This window comes from Oryzias latipes, chromosome 4 (genome assembly GCF_053564925.1).
Source record: "Oryzias latipes strain Hd-rR chromosome 4, Olatipes_Hd-rR_3.1".
Classification (NCBI taxonomy): Eukaryota; Metazoa; Chordata; class Actinopteri; order Beloniformes; family Adrianichthyidae; genus Oryzias; species Oryzias latipes.
The window spans coordinates 4569960-4584109 of record NC_136240.1 but is presented as its reverse complement, the minus strand read 5'-3'; the positions used below and the strand labels follow the sequence as shown (position 1 = coordinate 4584109).

Sequence of the window (14150 nt, the reverse complement as noted above, 5' to 3'; positions counted from 1 at the left end):
GCTACACCGCTAAAGACGAGCTTTAGCTGGTATTTTTGTTGGAACTGAGAGACTTTATGAGCAGAATCAGAACAAGGAAGTGAAGACTTTAACCACTTCTGATTGGTCAGACTGTTAACGTATGATTAAGCCTCCAAGAATGATTGGTGGAGACAGTTAACCCTTGTGTTATCTTAGATAACCCCACCCTCACATTGACGTGTTCTCCCTACCATGACTAAGGTGGATAAAGGTGGAAAGATTTCATGTAATCCATGGACACCAGTGAAGATCACAAATCATTGAAGAAAAAAGGTTCAGAGCTCTGTCTAGTGGGTCTAGATGACCCAACTCCCAACGTTAAAGTGCCTAGGATAGCAGAAGGGTTACGCATGTCTTCCTCTTCCTTCTTCACCTCTTTGTGTTGCAGGTATCAGCTGTTTGATGATGCGGTGGTGACACATGACTCCTCCCACCAGTGACCTAACATGTGAATAATTTTCAGGTGGTGGTTTAATGATTTCTGACCCCCCCCCCCCCCCCCCAACATTCAGGTTTAACCCTCCTGTTATGTTCGTCTGTGAGGAACAAAGATGATGGTTCCGGGTCAATTTGACCCGGTGAAGGTTTTATTAATTAAAAGATGTCTGAAACCCAAAATATCCTAACAAGCAGTGTGGATATTTCATTACTTACTTCATTACTAATTATTCTATCAAAACTTAGTGAAATGGTGTTCCTTACCTCTAATAGGTAGTGGTTCAATTATTAGATAATTCACACGTTTTTCTTAAAAATATACATGTTCTAACTTTTTTCAAATTTTTCACTACTGTATTACTTTTGAAAGACTAACATATTAAAATACAATAGTTTTACATAACATTGAAACATAATCTTGAAATTTTGTTTTACATACATGCACTGTGAACCAGAAAAAAACAAAATCACAGCAGACAGCCAATTGCAATATGAAGTTGTGTCTGTACATATGCACAGCACAAGCGTGACCAGTCATCACATTGTGCTTTGTGCAAATTTATTTTGCACATTTCGCACAGGTCATGCTTGTCTTGACCTGGATCCTGTCTCCGGCTCGACTCCCCAACTCCATCTGGATGAAGCTCGTCTGCTGGACTTTATACATGTAGTTGTAGATTTAGATAAGTAAATTCTTCTCTAAGAGTTCTGGTAAATCGCCTGTCCGTCCTGGGGGAGGACCCCTCCTTCCTGTGGACACCCCTGAGGTTTCTTCGTTTTTTCCGGAATCTGTTTTTTTTATTAGGAGTTTTTCCTTACCGCGAAGGGGGGGTCTGAGGGCAGAGATGACCGTTTAGTTTAGTCAGTTTAGTATTTTCCTATTTAATTCTATGTATTCATGATCCCTCGTATTTTATGTTTTACTTTTTCAATTACCTATACGAAGCCCATCGAGACGACTGTTGTTGTGAATTTGGGCCATACAAATAAAATTGAATTGTATTGAATTGACATGGTCACATGAGTCACTGCCATCCTAGCGGGCCCTGGCACTGTCTTTATTCTGTTTTTTTTTATGCAGACAGGTTTGTCTGACCCATATTTGAGGATGAAGACCGATGTATTTCACCATTCTTTGACATGAATGTCTTGCTTGGAGGAACAGGAATAGCAATTCCCTCATCTGGTTCAAAATCAGAATCATTAGAATCAGAATTTAGCTCAAGATAGTCTTCTTCTGATCATGATCAGTGATGACTTCCAGAGCCTCCTGGACTGTCGTCTTTCTGCTTCTGCTGCTCATTTTCTAAAGGTCTGCCTGACAGAGTGTCATGTTGGAAGGACTGCCATGCAGAGAATCTTCTATATGTTTAGCCCCTCCCCTGTTGTGTGTCCACTGAATGTGGGTTGAGGTTTCCTGCGAGAGCATAAATGGTTCCTGTCAAAAGTCATAACACCTATGCACCTGTGTGTGTGTGTTTGTGTCTATGTGTGTGATTGGGGTGAAATATGTCTCATAGCTGCAAATAAAGCAATACTATTTATAATAAGACATCCTTGTACCTCCAGTTTGACTGCTGGGTCAAATTGACCCGAACAGTATCTATGTGATATAGACATGCAGGGGGGGTTGCATATATGTGAGATGAACCAAATTCATAAAATATGTTGATTACACTAATTAAGGGAAGCAGAAGAAGTTTCATGCTGAAAAAATACTTTTAACTATTTTTCCTAGATGTTCAAACTTTAAAACGGGTCAATTTGACCCGCAACATAACAGGAGGGTTAAATGCAATTGTAATTTTTCTTGTGTAACTGCCTTTACATTCACAAATGGTAAACAGAGGACAGACACACATAAAACCAAAGCAAAGTGAAATGAAGAAGTGAGACCTGCTTTCAGCAATCTTTCAGGTTTTATTTGTTTCAAAAGACTGCAGTTTTATTTATAGTCCTTCCTTTAATAAGTAGAAAATCCTTTTTATGAATTAGTCAAAAGGCACAAATTTTACAATATATACATTTGAATCTAAATTATAAATATATAGAAAACAAAAAGGAAAACCCAGAATAAAAGTGCTGAACACATTTTTTACAGAAAAAATAGGCTTTGTTTAAAAATACATACAATCAGTAGCATGTTTTTTGTTTCATTTTTCTGTTAAGAATAAATTATTTGAGTGATAACATTTGACATAAAATGCAAATGGTTTAAAAAGAGTAAAAAGGTTACAGTATACACAAAATAATCCTTGCAGAACAGGAACAGGAAGCTTGCAGCGCTCAATCAGAACCAAGAGAAGCCCAGTAGCTGGATGATGCCGTTCTTAGTGCAAATGCAAAACACGCTTACAGAGCACAGAAAGGATCGCCTCACATCAAAGTCAACCACTTTATCTACTAATATGCATAAAGCTTTATTTTTGTGACAAAACGTTTGCGGACAAACAACTGGGAATGTGCAATAACTGTGTGTATGTGTGTGTGTGTGTGTGTGTGCGTGTGTGTAAACATGTGGAACATCTCAAGTGTAAAAATAAAATCTGCTGCGACTGCAAATAACCAGAGAGCTGTGATGACGGGACGTCCGGCTGGAGGCCAGCTTCATCGAGCTGCGACTCGACAAATCCATCAACGTTTTCACCGATGACACGTCTCACAGCAGCAACACAAAAAAAACACAAACGCAACGCTTGAGCTTTGTCCTAAGATGGCATAAACATTACAAATTCTGCATTTTTTCACAAGGACAAACAGCAAAGCAGCCTCACTCTCTAAGAACAGAAACACAGCACAGAACACGGAAGACAGAACAGAAACAGATTTGCTAGTTCAGAAGGAAAAACGCCCAAAGTTCCACCTGTTGTGGATTTCTTCCTGAGATTGATAAACGGCCTCTCATCTGTGAGACTGTCACCTTGCGGGTGTCTGTGGGACACTTTGGTATCTCTGCAAACAAAAAAAGGTCCACAAGTGGTAGACTTGACTATGAGAGACGAGGAGAGACACGAATGCAGACGCTGTACAGCAGTACAGAACAGTGCAATCCTATTTGGTGGCAGGTTATCATCAAATTTGTTTTCTAGCAGTCTTGAAAACCAGCAATCTCCCTGACCAAACACGTCATTGATTATTAGAATAGGAAAGATAACATTTCTAAAATCTAAATATCCCTTAAATATAAATAGCAATAAGTTCATAATAATGATCAGAAAAACAACACAATGCATCCGTCTCATGTCCTGTACATCCTCAGAAACAAAAGACCACACCATGCAAACATGAACACACAGCTTTGCCCGCTGTAGGTAAACATTGCTTCAACCTTTCTGCTTCCACACCCACGTGTTGCTTGGTTTTATTGCTTTTTGACCAACTACAGTGCATCCCTTTCACACAGACACAGCCAGACGATTCTTTCTGCTAGGAGACAATGTCAAAAGTTATTTGGAACCAGACAAATTTGAGCTGACGTGGAATCTAGCGTTTAAACGACGAGAGGAACGCGTGACAGGACAGACGCAGAGCTGGGGGAACGCTGACATCCACAACGACTCGCACGGACACGAACAGAGAGGTTCCTGAGAAGTTCTAGAGGAAAACACGTCACACGTGTGCTATTGTCAGCTTTGAAGTAAAAAAAACACAAACTGTTGGTGGCAGATGGTTTCTGTCAGGGGTGGGTGCATATTCGCCCAGCTGAGGAGCAGTTTCCCCAGCAGCAGGCAGGACGAAGATGCGTGGAGTGTCGGCCAAGCGGCATCTGCTCCAGAGAGTGACGGGATGCACGTTCGCGAGAAAGCTGTGGCATGTTTCACACGGCTGTGGCGGCACGAGAACTCTAACTGATGACCTTCAGGAGCAGCAGGTCCACGTCCACACGCCCAACTTCCTGTCATCAGACATCACCCGCAGAGTCCTACGCCGTCCCTCGCCCTGCATACAGAACCGAACCCCCCCACGCAGCCATAAAGCATGCAGGAGCTGAGGAAAGGCATCGCCAGGAAAGCCCACACCCTAAACAGAGTCACAGCAGGGGCTCACAGTTCAAATACACCGCTGCACAATAAAATGAAACCTACGCTATGGAATACAAATCTGTACATTAGGCTACATGGACTTTAAAGACTGCATTTAAAGTTTGTCTTCTCAAAGGCACTGTTTGCAACAGCAGACTAACCCCCGCTCCCTTTTTGTCAGACTAGTGTTCATACAAGCAGAGAATCAAGAGGAACGATGAAAATTCAAAACTGAGGCATTTCATGGCTAATCAGCTAAAAGATTTCACGTCTTTCTCTCTTTTCCAGTTCCAAACTATTGTTGCTTCATTCAAACGAGCCTTGCATACACTTCTGAATGAGTCAAGAGGAGCAGCCATGATCTGGGTGGTAACAGTAAAGCAAAGTCTGAAAGGTATGGATTCATTTAGTCAAAGGCATGGTGGGCGTCCAGCATCCTCATCAATCATACCTCATTCAAATCAGCAGCAGGAGGTTTCTGAAGATTTCCACACCTCAGTCTAGGAGCTTCTGTTGACCAATGCCGTCTGTCCTCATTCTGATGCTTCCTGTTAGTTAACAGCTGCCGTTTACTGTGAAGGACGCTCTGTGGTCCAGGAATCAGACGCTGATCCAGAACCACAGGCCGCTGGATGCTACAGAGAGGGATGGCACAGGACGGGCGGCAGCCATCATCAGCTTCCAAAGAGCAGACAGCCGGTGGCTGGCTCCGCCCTCAGTCCTGCGGGCGGTACTGAATGACAGACTGACGGTCAGGTCCAGCTTGCAGCATGCTGTTCAAAGCCTCCCGAACGTCCAGCGTCCCCGAGCTGCTGTGTCCATTACTTAGAGACACAGAGTCAGCTTGGGAAAGAAGAAACGATGAAGGGAAGCAGGAAGAAGGATGGGAATACAGGGAAGAAGAGGAGGAAGATGGTGGGCTGGAGAAGAGGCTGTGTGACGATGTGGAGGAAGAACAGGAGGAGGACGAGGACGAAGGGCTGGCCGTCTTTGTCAGCATCTGTGGGGACAGAATTTCCGGGTGTTGGCTGTTGAGGAGCAGGCTCTGGTTCTGCTGCTGGGACGAGAGGAGGTGCTGTGGAAACATCAGAGGCTGGCTGAGCGGAGTCTGGGACATCAGAGACTCAAAGTTAAAGTCGCTCTCAAACTCTGCAGAGTTGCCCGTGAGGGTGTCCAGATTCAGACGCCCCTCTGTGCTCTCTGTAGAGGGCGAAGGCGGGGTCATGGTCAGATCAAAAATGTCCTCCAGGGGATTTTGGGAAGACAGGCCGGAGGGTATTGTGGGCTGATGGAGCGGCACAGCTGGGTCACTGAGCTGCTGAAAAGGGATTAAAGATGGAGGAAAAAACTGGGGAACGTTGTGGTTAACCGAGTTGGGCAGGGAACTCTGGCTATGGATGCTGGAGGGATTGCTGGGCCAGTTGTTGGGGGTCCTTTGTTGGGGGCTGCTGGGAGGCCTCTGTAGGGTCAACAGGGATACGTCATGTGGGGAGCGTTGGGTGGGCGTCTGCATGCCCTGCAGCTGAAACATGCGTCTGGGCTGAGTCCGCTGTAAAACGTTCTGACTGAGCGTCTGTTTGTGGATGGAGTTCTGAGGGAAACTGGAAACAACCGACTGGTTCAGCAGGAACTTCTGACTGTTCAGGTTTTCCAGGAGATGCTTGTTCTTCAGCTGCTGCTTCTCCTCTCGCTTCTTCTTCACCTCTTTGTCCATTTGAATCAGCTCCTCACGCACACGGGACACACAGGTCTCTGGGATCTTGATGCCTTAGTGGAGACAATGATGGACATTATTGAGGTCCTTTTTCAAGTACTGCAGTCACATGCAGTCATACTCAGTAGTACTACAGTCATGCTCAGTAGTACTACAGTCATGCTCAGTAGTACTGCAGTAGTGCTCAGTAGTACTACAGTAATGCTCAGTAGTACTACAGTCATGCTCAGTAGTACTGCATTCATGCTCAGTAGTACTTCACTCATGCTCAGTAGTACTACAGTCATGCTCAGTAGTACTACAGTCATGCTCAGTAGTACTACAGTCATGCTCAGTAGTACTGCAGTAGTGCTCAGTAGTACTACAGTCATGCTCAGTAGTACTACAGTAATGCTCAGTAGTACTACAGTCATGCTCAGTAGTACTACAGTCATGCTCAGTAGTACTACAGTCATGCTCAGTAGTACTGCAGTAGTGCTCAGTAGTACTACAGTCATGCTCAGTAGTACTACAGTAATGCTCAGTAGTACTACAGTCATGCTCAGTAGTACTGCATTCATGCTCAGTAGTACTTCAGTCATGCTCAGTAGTACTGCATTCATGCTCAGTAGTACTACAGTCATGCTCAGTAGTACTACAGTCATGCTCAGTAGTACTACAGTCATGCTCAGTAGTACTACAGTCATGCTCAGTAGTACTGCAGTAGTGCTCAGTAGTACTACAGTCATGCTCAGTAGTACTACAGTAATGCTCAGTAGTACTACAGTCATGCTCAGTAGTACTGCATTCATGCTCAGTAGTACTTCAGTCATGCTCAGTAGTACTGCATTCATGCTCAGTAGTACTACAGTCATGCTCAGCAGTACTGCAGTCATTCTCAGTAGTACTACAGTCATGCTCAGTAGTACTACAGTCATGCTCAGTAGTACTACAGTCATGCTCAGTAGTACTACAGTCATGCTCAGTAGTACTACAGTCATGCTCAGCAGTACTGCAGTCATGCTCAGTAGTACTGCAGTCATGCTCAGTAGTACTACAGTCATGCTCAGTAGTACTACAGTCATGCTCAGTAGTACTACAGTCATGCTCAGTAGTACTACAGTAATGCTCAGTAGTACTACAGTCATGCTCAGTAGTACTGCATTCATGCTCAGTAGTACTTCAGTCATGCTCAGTAGTACTACAGTCATGCTCAGTAGTACTACAGTCATGCTAAGTAGTACTGCAGTAGTGCTCAGTAGTACTGCAGTCATGCTCAGTAGTACTGCAGTCATGCTCAGTAGTACTACAGTAATGCTCAGTAGTACTACAGTCATGCTCAGTAGTACTACAGTAATACTCAGTAGTACTACAGTCATGCTCAGTAGTACTGCATTCATGCTCAGTAGTACTTCAGTCATGCTCAGTAGTACTACAGTCATGCTCAGTAGTACTACAGTCATGCTCAGTAGTACTACAGTCATGCTCAGTAGTACTACAGTCATGCTCAGCAGTACTGCAGTCATGCTCAGTAGTACTGCAGTCATGCTCAGTAGTACTACAGTCATGCTCAGTAGTACTACAGTCATGCTCAGTAGTACTACAGTCATGCTCAGTAGTACTACAGTAATGCTCAGTAGTACTACAGTCATGCTCAGTAGTACTGCATTCATGCTCAGTAGTACTTCAGTCATGCTCAGTAGTACTACAGTCATGCTCAGTAGTACTACAGTCATGCTAAGTAGTACTGCAGTAGTGCTCAGTAGTACTGCAGTCATGCTCAGTAGTACTGCAGTAGTGCTCAGTAGTACTACAGTAATGCTCAGTAGTACTACAGTCATGCTCAGTAGTACTACAGTAATGCTCAGTAGTACTACAGTCATGCTCAATAGTACTACAGTCATGCTCAGTAGTACTACAGTCATGCTCAGTAGTACTGCATTCATGCTCAGTAGTACTTCAGTCATGCTCAGTAGTACTACAGTCATGCTCAGTAGTACTACAGTCATGCTCAGTAGTACTACAGTCATGCTCAGTAGTACTGCATTCATGCTCAGTAGTACTTCAGTCATGCTCAGTAGTACTACAGTCATGCTCAGTAGTACTACAGTCATGCTCAGTAGTACTACAGTCATGCTCAGTAGTACTGCAGTAGTGCTCAGTAGTACTGCAGTCATGCTCAGTAGTACTGCATTCATGCTCAGTAGTACTTCAGTAGTGCTCAGTAGTACTACAGTAATGCTCAGTAGTACTACAGTCATGCTCAGTAGTACTGCATTCATGCTCAGTAGTACTTCAGTCTTGCTCAGTAGTACTACAGTCATGCTCAGTAGTACTACAGTCATGCTCAGTAGTACTACAGTCATGCTCAGTAGTACTGCAGTAGTGCTCAGTAGTACTACAGTCATGCTCAGTAGTACTACAGTAATGCTCAGTAGTACTACAGTCATGCTCAGTAGTACTGCATTCATGCTCAGTAGTACTTCAGTCATGCTCAGTAGTACTGCATTCATGCTCAGTAGTACTACAGTCATGCTCAGTAGTACTACAGTCATGCTCAGTAGTACTACAGTCATGCTCAGTAGTACTGCAGTAGTGCTCAGTAGTACTACAGTCATGCTCAGTAGTACTACAGTAATGCTCAGTAGTACTACAGTCATGCTCAGTAGTACTGCATTCATGCTCAGTAGTACTTCAGTCATGCTCAGTAGTACTGCATTCATGCTCAGTAGTACTACAGTCATGCTCAGCAGTACTGCAGTCATTCTCAGTAGTACTACAGTCATGCTCAGTAGTACTACAGTCATGCTCAGTAGTACTACAGTAATGCTCAGTAGTACTACAGTCATGCTCAGTAGTACTACAGTCATGCTCAGCAGTACTGCAGTCATGCTCAGTAGTACTACATTAATGCTCAGTAGTACTACAGTCATGCTCAGTAGTACTACAGTCATGCTCAGTAGTACTACAGTCATGCTCAGTAGTACTACAGTAATGCTCAGTAGTACTACAGTCATGCTCAGTAGTACTGCATTCATGCTCAGTAGTACTTCAGTCATGCTCAGTAGTACTACAGTCATGCTCAGTAGTACTACAGTCATGCTCAGTAGTACTGCAGTAGTGCTCAGTAGTACTGCAGTCATGCTCAGTAGTACTGCAGTAGTGCTCAGTAGTACTACAGTAATGCTCAGTAGTACTACAGTAATGCTCAGTAGTACTACAGTCATGCTCAGTAGTACTACAGTCATGCTCAGTAGTACTACAGTAATGCTCAGTAGTACTACAGTCATGCTCAGTAGTACTGCATTCATGCTCAGTAGTACTTCAGTCATGCTCAGTAGTACTACAGTCATGCTCAGTAGTACTACAGTCATGCTCAGTAGTACTACAGTCATGCTCAGTAGTACTGCAGTAGTGCTCAGTAGTACTGCAGTCATGCTCAGTAGTACTACATTCATGCTCAGTAGTACTTCAGTAGTGCTCAGTAGTACTACAGTAATGCTCAGTAGTACTAGTCATGCTCAGTAGTACTGCATTCATGCTCAGTAGTACTTCAGTCTTGCTCAGTAGTACTACAGTCATGCTCAGTAGTACTACAGTCATGCTCAGTAGTACTGCAGTAGTGCTCAGTAGTACTACAGTAATGCTCAGTAGTACTACAGTCATGCTCAGTAGTACTGCATTCATGCTCAGTAGTACTTCAGTCATGCTCAGTAGTACTACAGTCATGCTCAGTAGTACTACAGTCATGCTCAGTAGTACTACAGTCATGCTCAGTAGTACTGCAGTATTGCTCAGTAGTACTACAGTCATGCTCAGTAGTACTACAGTAATGCTCAGTAGTACTACAGTCATGCTCAGTAGTACTGCATTCATGCTCAGTAGTACTTCAGTCTTGCTCAGTAGTACTGCATTCATGCTCAGTAGTACTACAGTCATGCTCAGCAGTACTGCAGTCATGCTCAGTAGTACTACAGTCATGCTCAGTAGTACTACAGTCATGCTCAGTAGTACTACAGTAATGCTCAGTAGTACTACAGTCATGCTCAGTAGTACTACAGTCATGCTCAGCAGTACTGCAGTCATGCTCAGTAGTACTACAGTAATGCTCAGTAGTACTACAGTCATGCTAAGTAGTACTACAGTAATGCTCAGTAGTACTACAGTCATGCTCAGTAGTACTACAGTCATGCTCAGTAGTACTACAGTAATGCTCAGTAGTACTACAGTCATGCTCAGTAGTACTGCATTCATGCTCAGTAGTACTACAGTAATGCTCAGTAGTACTACAGTCATGCTCAGTAGTACTGCATTCATGCTCAGTAGTACTTCAGTCTTGCTCAGTAGTACTGCATTCATGCTCAGTAGTACTACAGTCATGCTCAGCAGTACTGCAGTCATGCTCAGTAGTACTACAGTCATGCTCAGTAGTACTACAGTCATGCTCAGTAGTACTACAGTAATGCTCAGTAGTACTACAGTCATGCTCAGCAGTACTGCAGTCATGCTCAGTAGTACTACAGTAATGCTCAGTAGTACTACAGTCATGCTTAGTAGTACTACAGTCATGCTCAGTAGTACTACAGTCATGCTCAGTAGTACTACAGTCATGCTCAGTAGTACTACAGTAATGCTCAGTAGTACTACAGTCATGCTCAGTAGTACTGCATTCATGCTCAGTAGTACTTCAGTCATGCTCAGTAGTACTACAGTCATGCTCAGTAGTACTACAGTCATGCTCAGTAGTACTGCAGTACTGCTCAGTAGTACTGCAGTCATGCTCAGTAGTACTGCAGTAGTGCTCAGTAGTACTGTAGTAATGTGCTGTTTCACAAAAATGTTGGTATCTTGTTTGTACACGAATGCCTTCTAGCTGTGGATCTACTTACCAACTTGCTTGTTATGCTGCTTAGTTTTAAGACGCACAATCTGCAGGATGCTGGACTTTGTGATGTCCGACACCACATCGGACACCCGCTTCCACACCCGTAACAAAGCTCCACACAGCATGTGGTACTGACGCAGGCGCATGCCCTGCAGACACTCCTGACCTTCCTCGATTTTCTTACACTTCCCGTTCCTGCAGGGCGCAACGCAGAACAAAAGAACAAATGCAAAGTCAGTGAGGACTTTTAGGATATGTTCAACTTCAAATGACATTTATCTCTAGAGGTTCTAAACTGATCTATGAGTCCTCTGGAGCAGCGGTCCCCAACCACCGGGCCATGGATAACTTGCTTACACACTCTAACTTAGATCATTTCAGTTTTGTTTATTTTCTGATACTAAAGGAGGTTTTCTTTTGGAAAACTATTGGATTCTGTTCACCACATTGTCTGTATTGACGTGTCATGTGACTTTATGCAGCTGCTTGGGCTGCTAAGTTAGTAGCCCAAAGCTAAAAAGCTAACAAGCTAATGAAAAACAAACAAAAAAACTTACTTGGAAAGTTTCAACTGGAAGAAAAGAGTCAGCGAGGAAACTAAAGAAGAGCCTTCAACTTTAAAGAAACATAAATCTGCTGTTTACAGACAAAACCAGGAGTTTTCCTCCAAATATGGATTTATTGAAACCGTTGTTCTCACGAACCAGAAGCTGCTCGCTCTGCCTGATACGCAGCGACTGACTTCAGTGTTTCAAACATGCAGATAATAAAGTTACAGATGTGGTGGATTCATGTTTATCATTATATAATTTTTTAAATACTAGTTTTACGACCATTAGGTCAGTTTATTTGACTTTATTTCTCCACCACACCTTAAAAGTGGGACGCGGCTAAAGTTAGCGTCTGGTTGTTAGCATCCACTTTGACCTGAAAGGGAAAATCTTTCATCTCTCATAATCTGTCATAAAGTCTAAGTTTAAACCAGCAGCAAACATTTGACAGAGAATGAAGATTCAATCAAATAAAGTTGCCAACCCGCTGAAGATGTTTCTGATCTGAGGAAACTTGTAAGAGGAAGATTAGGGGGGAATTAGGAAGGCAGCTGTTCAAAAACATTAGCACAGAAGATGTTCCTGTGATAAAAATAAATACACAATGAGTCAGCAGGGGTTGACATAGCCCAGAAATTTGCACTGGCCCACAGGGCCAGTAGTTTTTGAAACTTACTGGCCCTGCCTGAAAGTTACTGGCCCGACACCGCGCATAGCGGGACCCGCCGCTCCGCAGGTGCTTGCAACTTTAGGGGGTCCGGGGGCCTGCCCCCCCGGAAACTTTTAATATGGTGCAATTTGGTGCATTCTGGTGACATCACTTATTTCTACACTTTTCAATGACTGAAAATGGACCATATCAAACTTAAATCTGCTCTAGTCTGTTTCAGATGTTTTGAAGAGAGCACTGCAGTGTAGTAGGTAACACTAGTTCAGAAGTTTTCATGGTGCTTTTAACGGCAAATATCGCAATAAATCATAAACCTTAAATGTGTTAAAACAATCTTATGGCAGCTCGAACCATTTAACGAATCAAATAAATCCCTTAATGCATTTGACCAATCGGATGGACGCCTTCACATTGTTGACCAATCAGATGGAGCCCTGTTATGTTAGATGTTTGTAACCTATGTCAACGTGGGTCATTTGGAGTATAATTTTCAAACTGGGAATGGTTATTTGGTTATTTTGCTGTTTGTTTATATACCGCAAATTATATCGTTATCGCAATTTTAATCTCTGATATCGCATATCGCGAGTTTTCCTCATATTGTGCAGGTCTAACTGAGATCATTCAGCTAACTAGAAATACTTACTGCTTACAGTGTTGTAAAGAAAAACAAAATTAAGTAGTTTAACATTCTACTGCATTTGAGTCTGAGATTCTGGTATTTGGAGTTGCCTTTGATTCTTTGACATTCAGCTTAAAGCTTAGTGCATACAGTTTCATCTTCAATGCATTCATTAAATATCTTGCTGTCCATACTACTAATTATACCCACTACTCCATCCAACATATTCCTTTCTATTCCTGCCATGTCTTCCACATCTCTGACATGCTTCAGTCTCTCTTCAGTGACGTTGTCGGATTTATAATCAAATGTAATAATAACCCACTGGCTTGTGCCTTCGTTGTTGCTGTTTAACATTGTTTTGTATTGAATTGTTACATTCAATAAAGTTTGAAAAAAAAAGTAGTGAGCGCGTGCCGCGTGGTGCTCGGCAGTGAAAGCCGAGCGCGCGCAGGCGGGAGAGAAGGAGAAGTGATCAAAGGTTTCCCATAGAAACCCTTGAAGTCTGAACACAGGACTAGCAGAAAAACTAAATTATGAAGACGAGGTAAATCTACACGTTTTCGCAAAATTTACTTTATTGAAAAAGGTGAAGAATATATAAACCGTTAGATATTTTAGTGGCCCGAGCGGACAAGTGAAAAGTAAAGTCTTGTGGTCCGCACTGCTCGAAAAACAGGACCGGGCCAGCGGACAAATGGCTATGTCGAGCCCTGGTCAGGATTTATGTGAAAAAAACGCTGATAAATCTTCTGCTTTGTAAGATGATCTGAGTCCTCAGTGTTATAATGGTGTTCTATGAAAAAAAAACTTTAATGTTGCTTTTATTGAATTCTTTATAAAATCTTTGTACGAAATTGAATCTTTGTCATGTGTAAATAAACAACAACAACTAACAAATGTTTGATTTTTAAACTAAATTTCTTGTAGTAGCCTTTTAACATGAAAAATATTTTTTTTAGAAACCGGAAGTTTAAATATATTAAACGTAAACCTCGGCCCCGTTCAGATCATTTAACCAGTCCGTGACCTAAAAAAGATTGGGGACCACTGCTCTGGAACATTTAATGAGGAAAGACTTCAAAACTGAATTTCCCAAAGTTAACACAACATTTCATGAATTTTGCACATGTCTACTTACCAGTTAGCATGACTGCACTTCTTAAAAGAGAAGTCGAACTGGCTCTTCCAGCTATCCATTGCTTCGTCAGCAGTGACCTGAAAGAACAATTGCACAAACTGATGTTG

General features: G+C 42.7%; 1 protein-coding gene across 6 annotated transcripts in view; it reads right to left on the bottom strand.

The window, feature by feature from the left end:
* Window positions 1–2359: 2359 nt before the first annotated feature.
* Window positions 2360–14150, bottom strand: part of sbno2b (strawberry notch homolog 2b) — a 67867-nt gene continuing 56076 nt past the window's right edge. For all 6 annotated transcript variants that reach the window (XM_023953940.2, XM_078945504.1, XM_023953941.2 and 3 more), the window contains 3 exons: window positions 14044–14120; window positions 11064–11254; window positions 2360–6248 (listed from right to left, as the gene is read on the bottom strand). In XM_023953940.2, the coding sequence (XP_023809708.1) occupies window positions 5197–6248; window positions 11064–11254; window positions 14044–14120 (1320 nt within the window). In that variant the 3' untranslated portion in view covers window positions 2360–5196. The remainder of the gene's footprint in view (window positions 6249–11063; window positions 11255–14043; window positions 14121–14150) is intronic.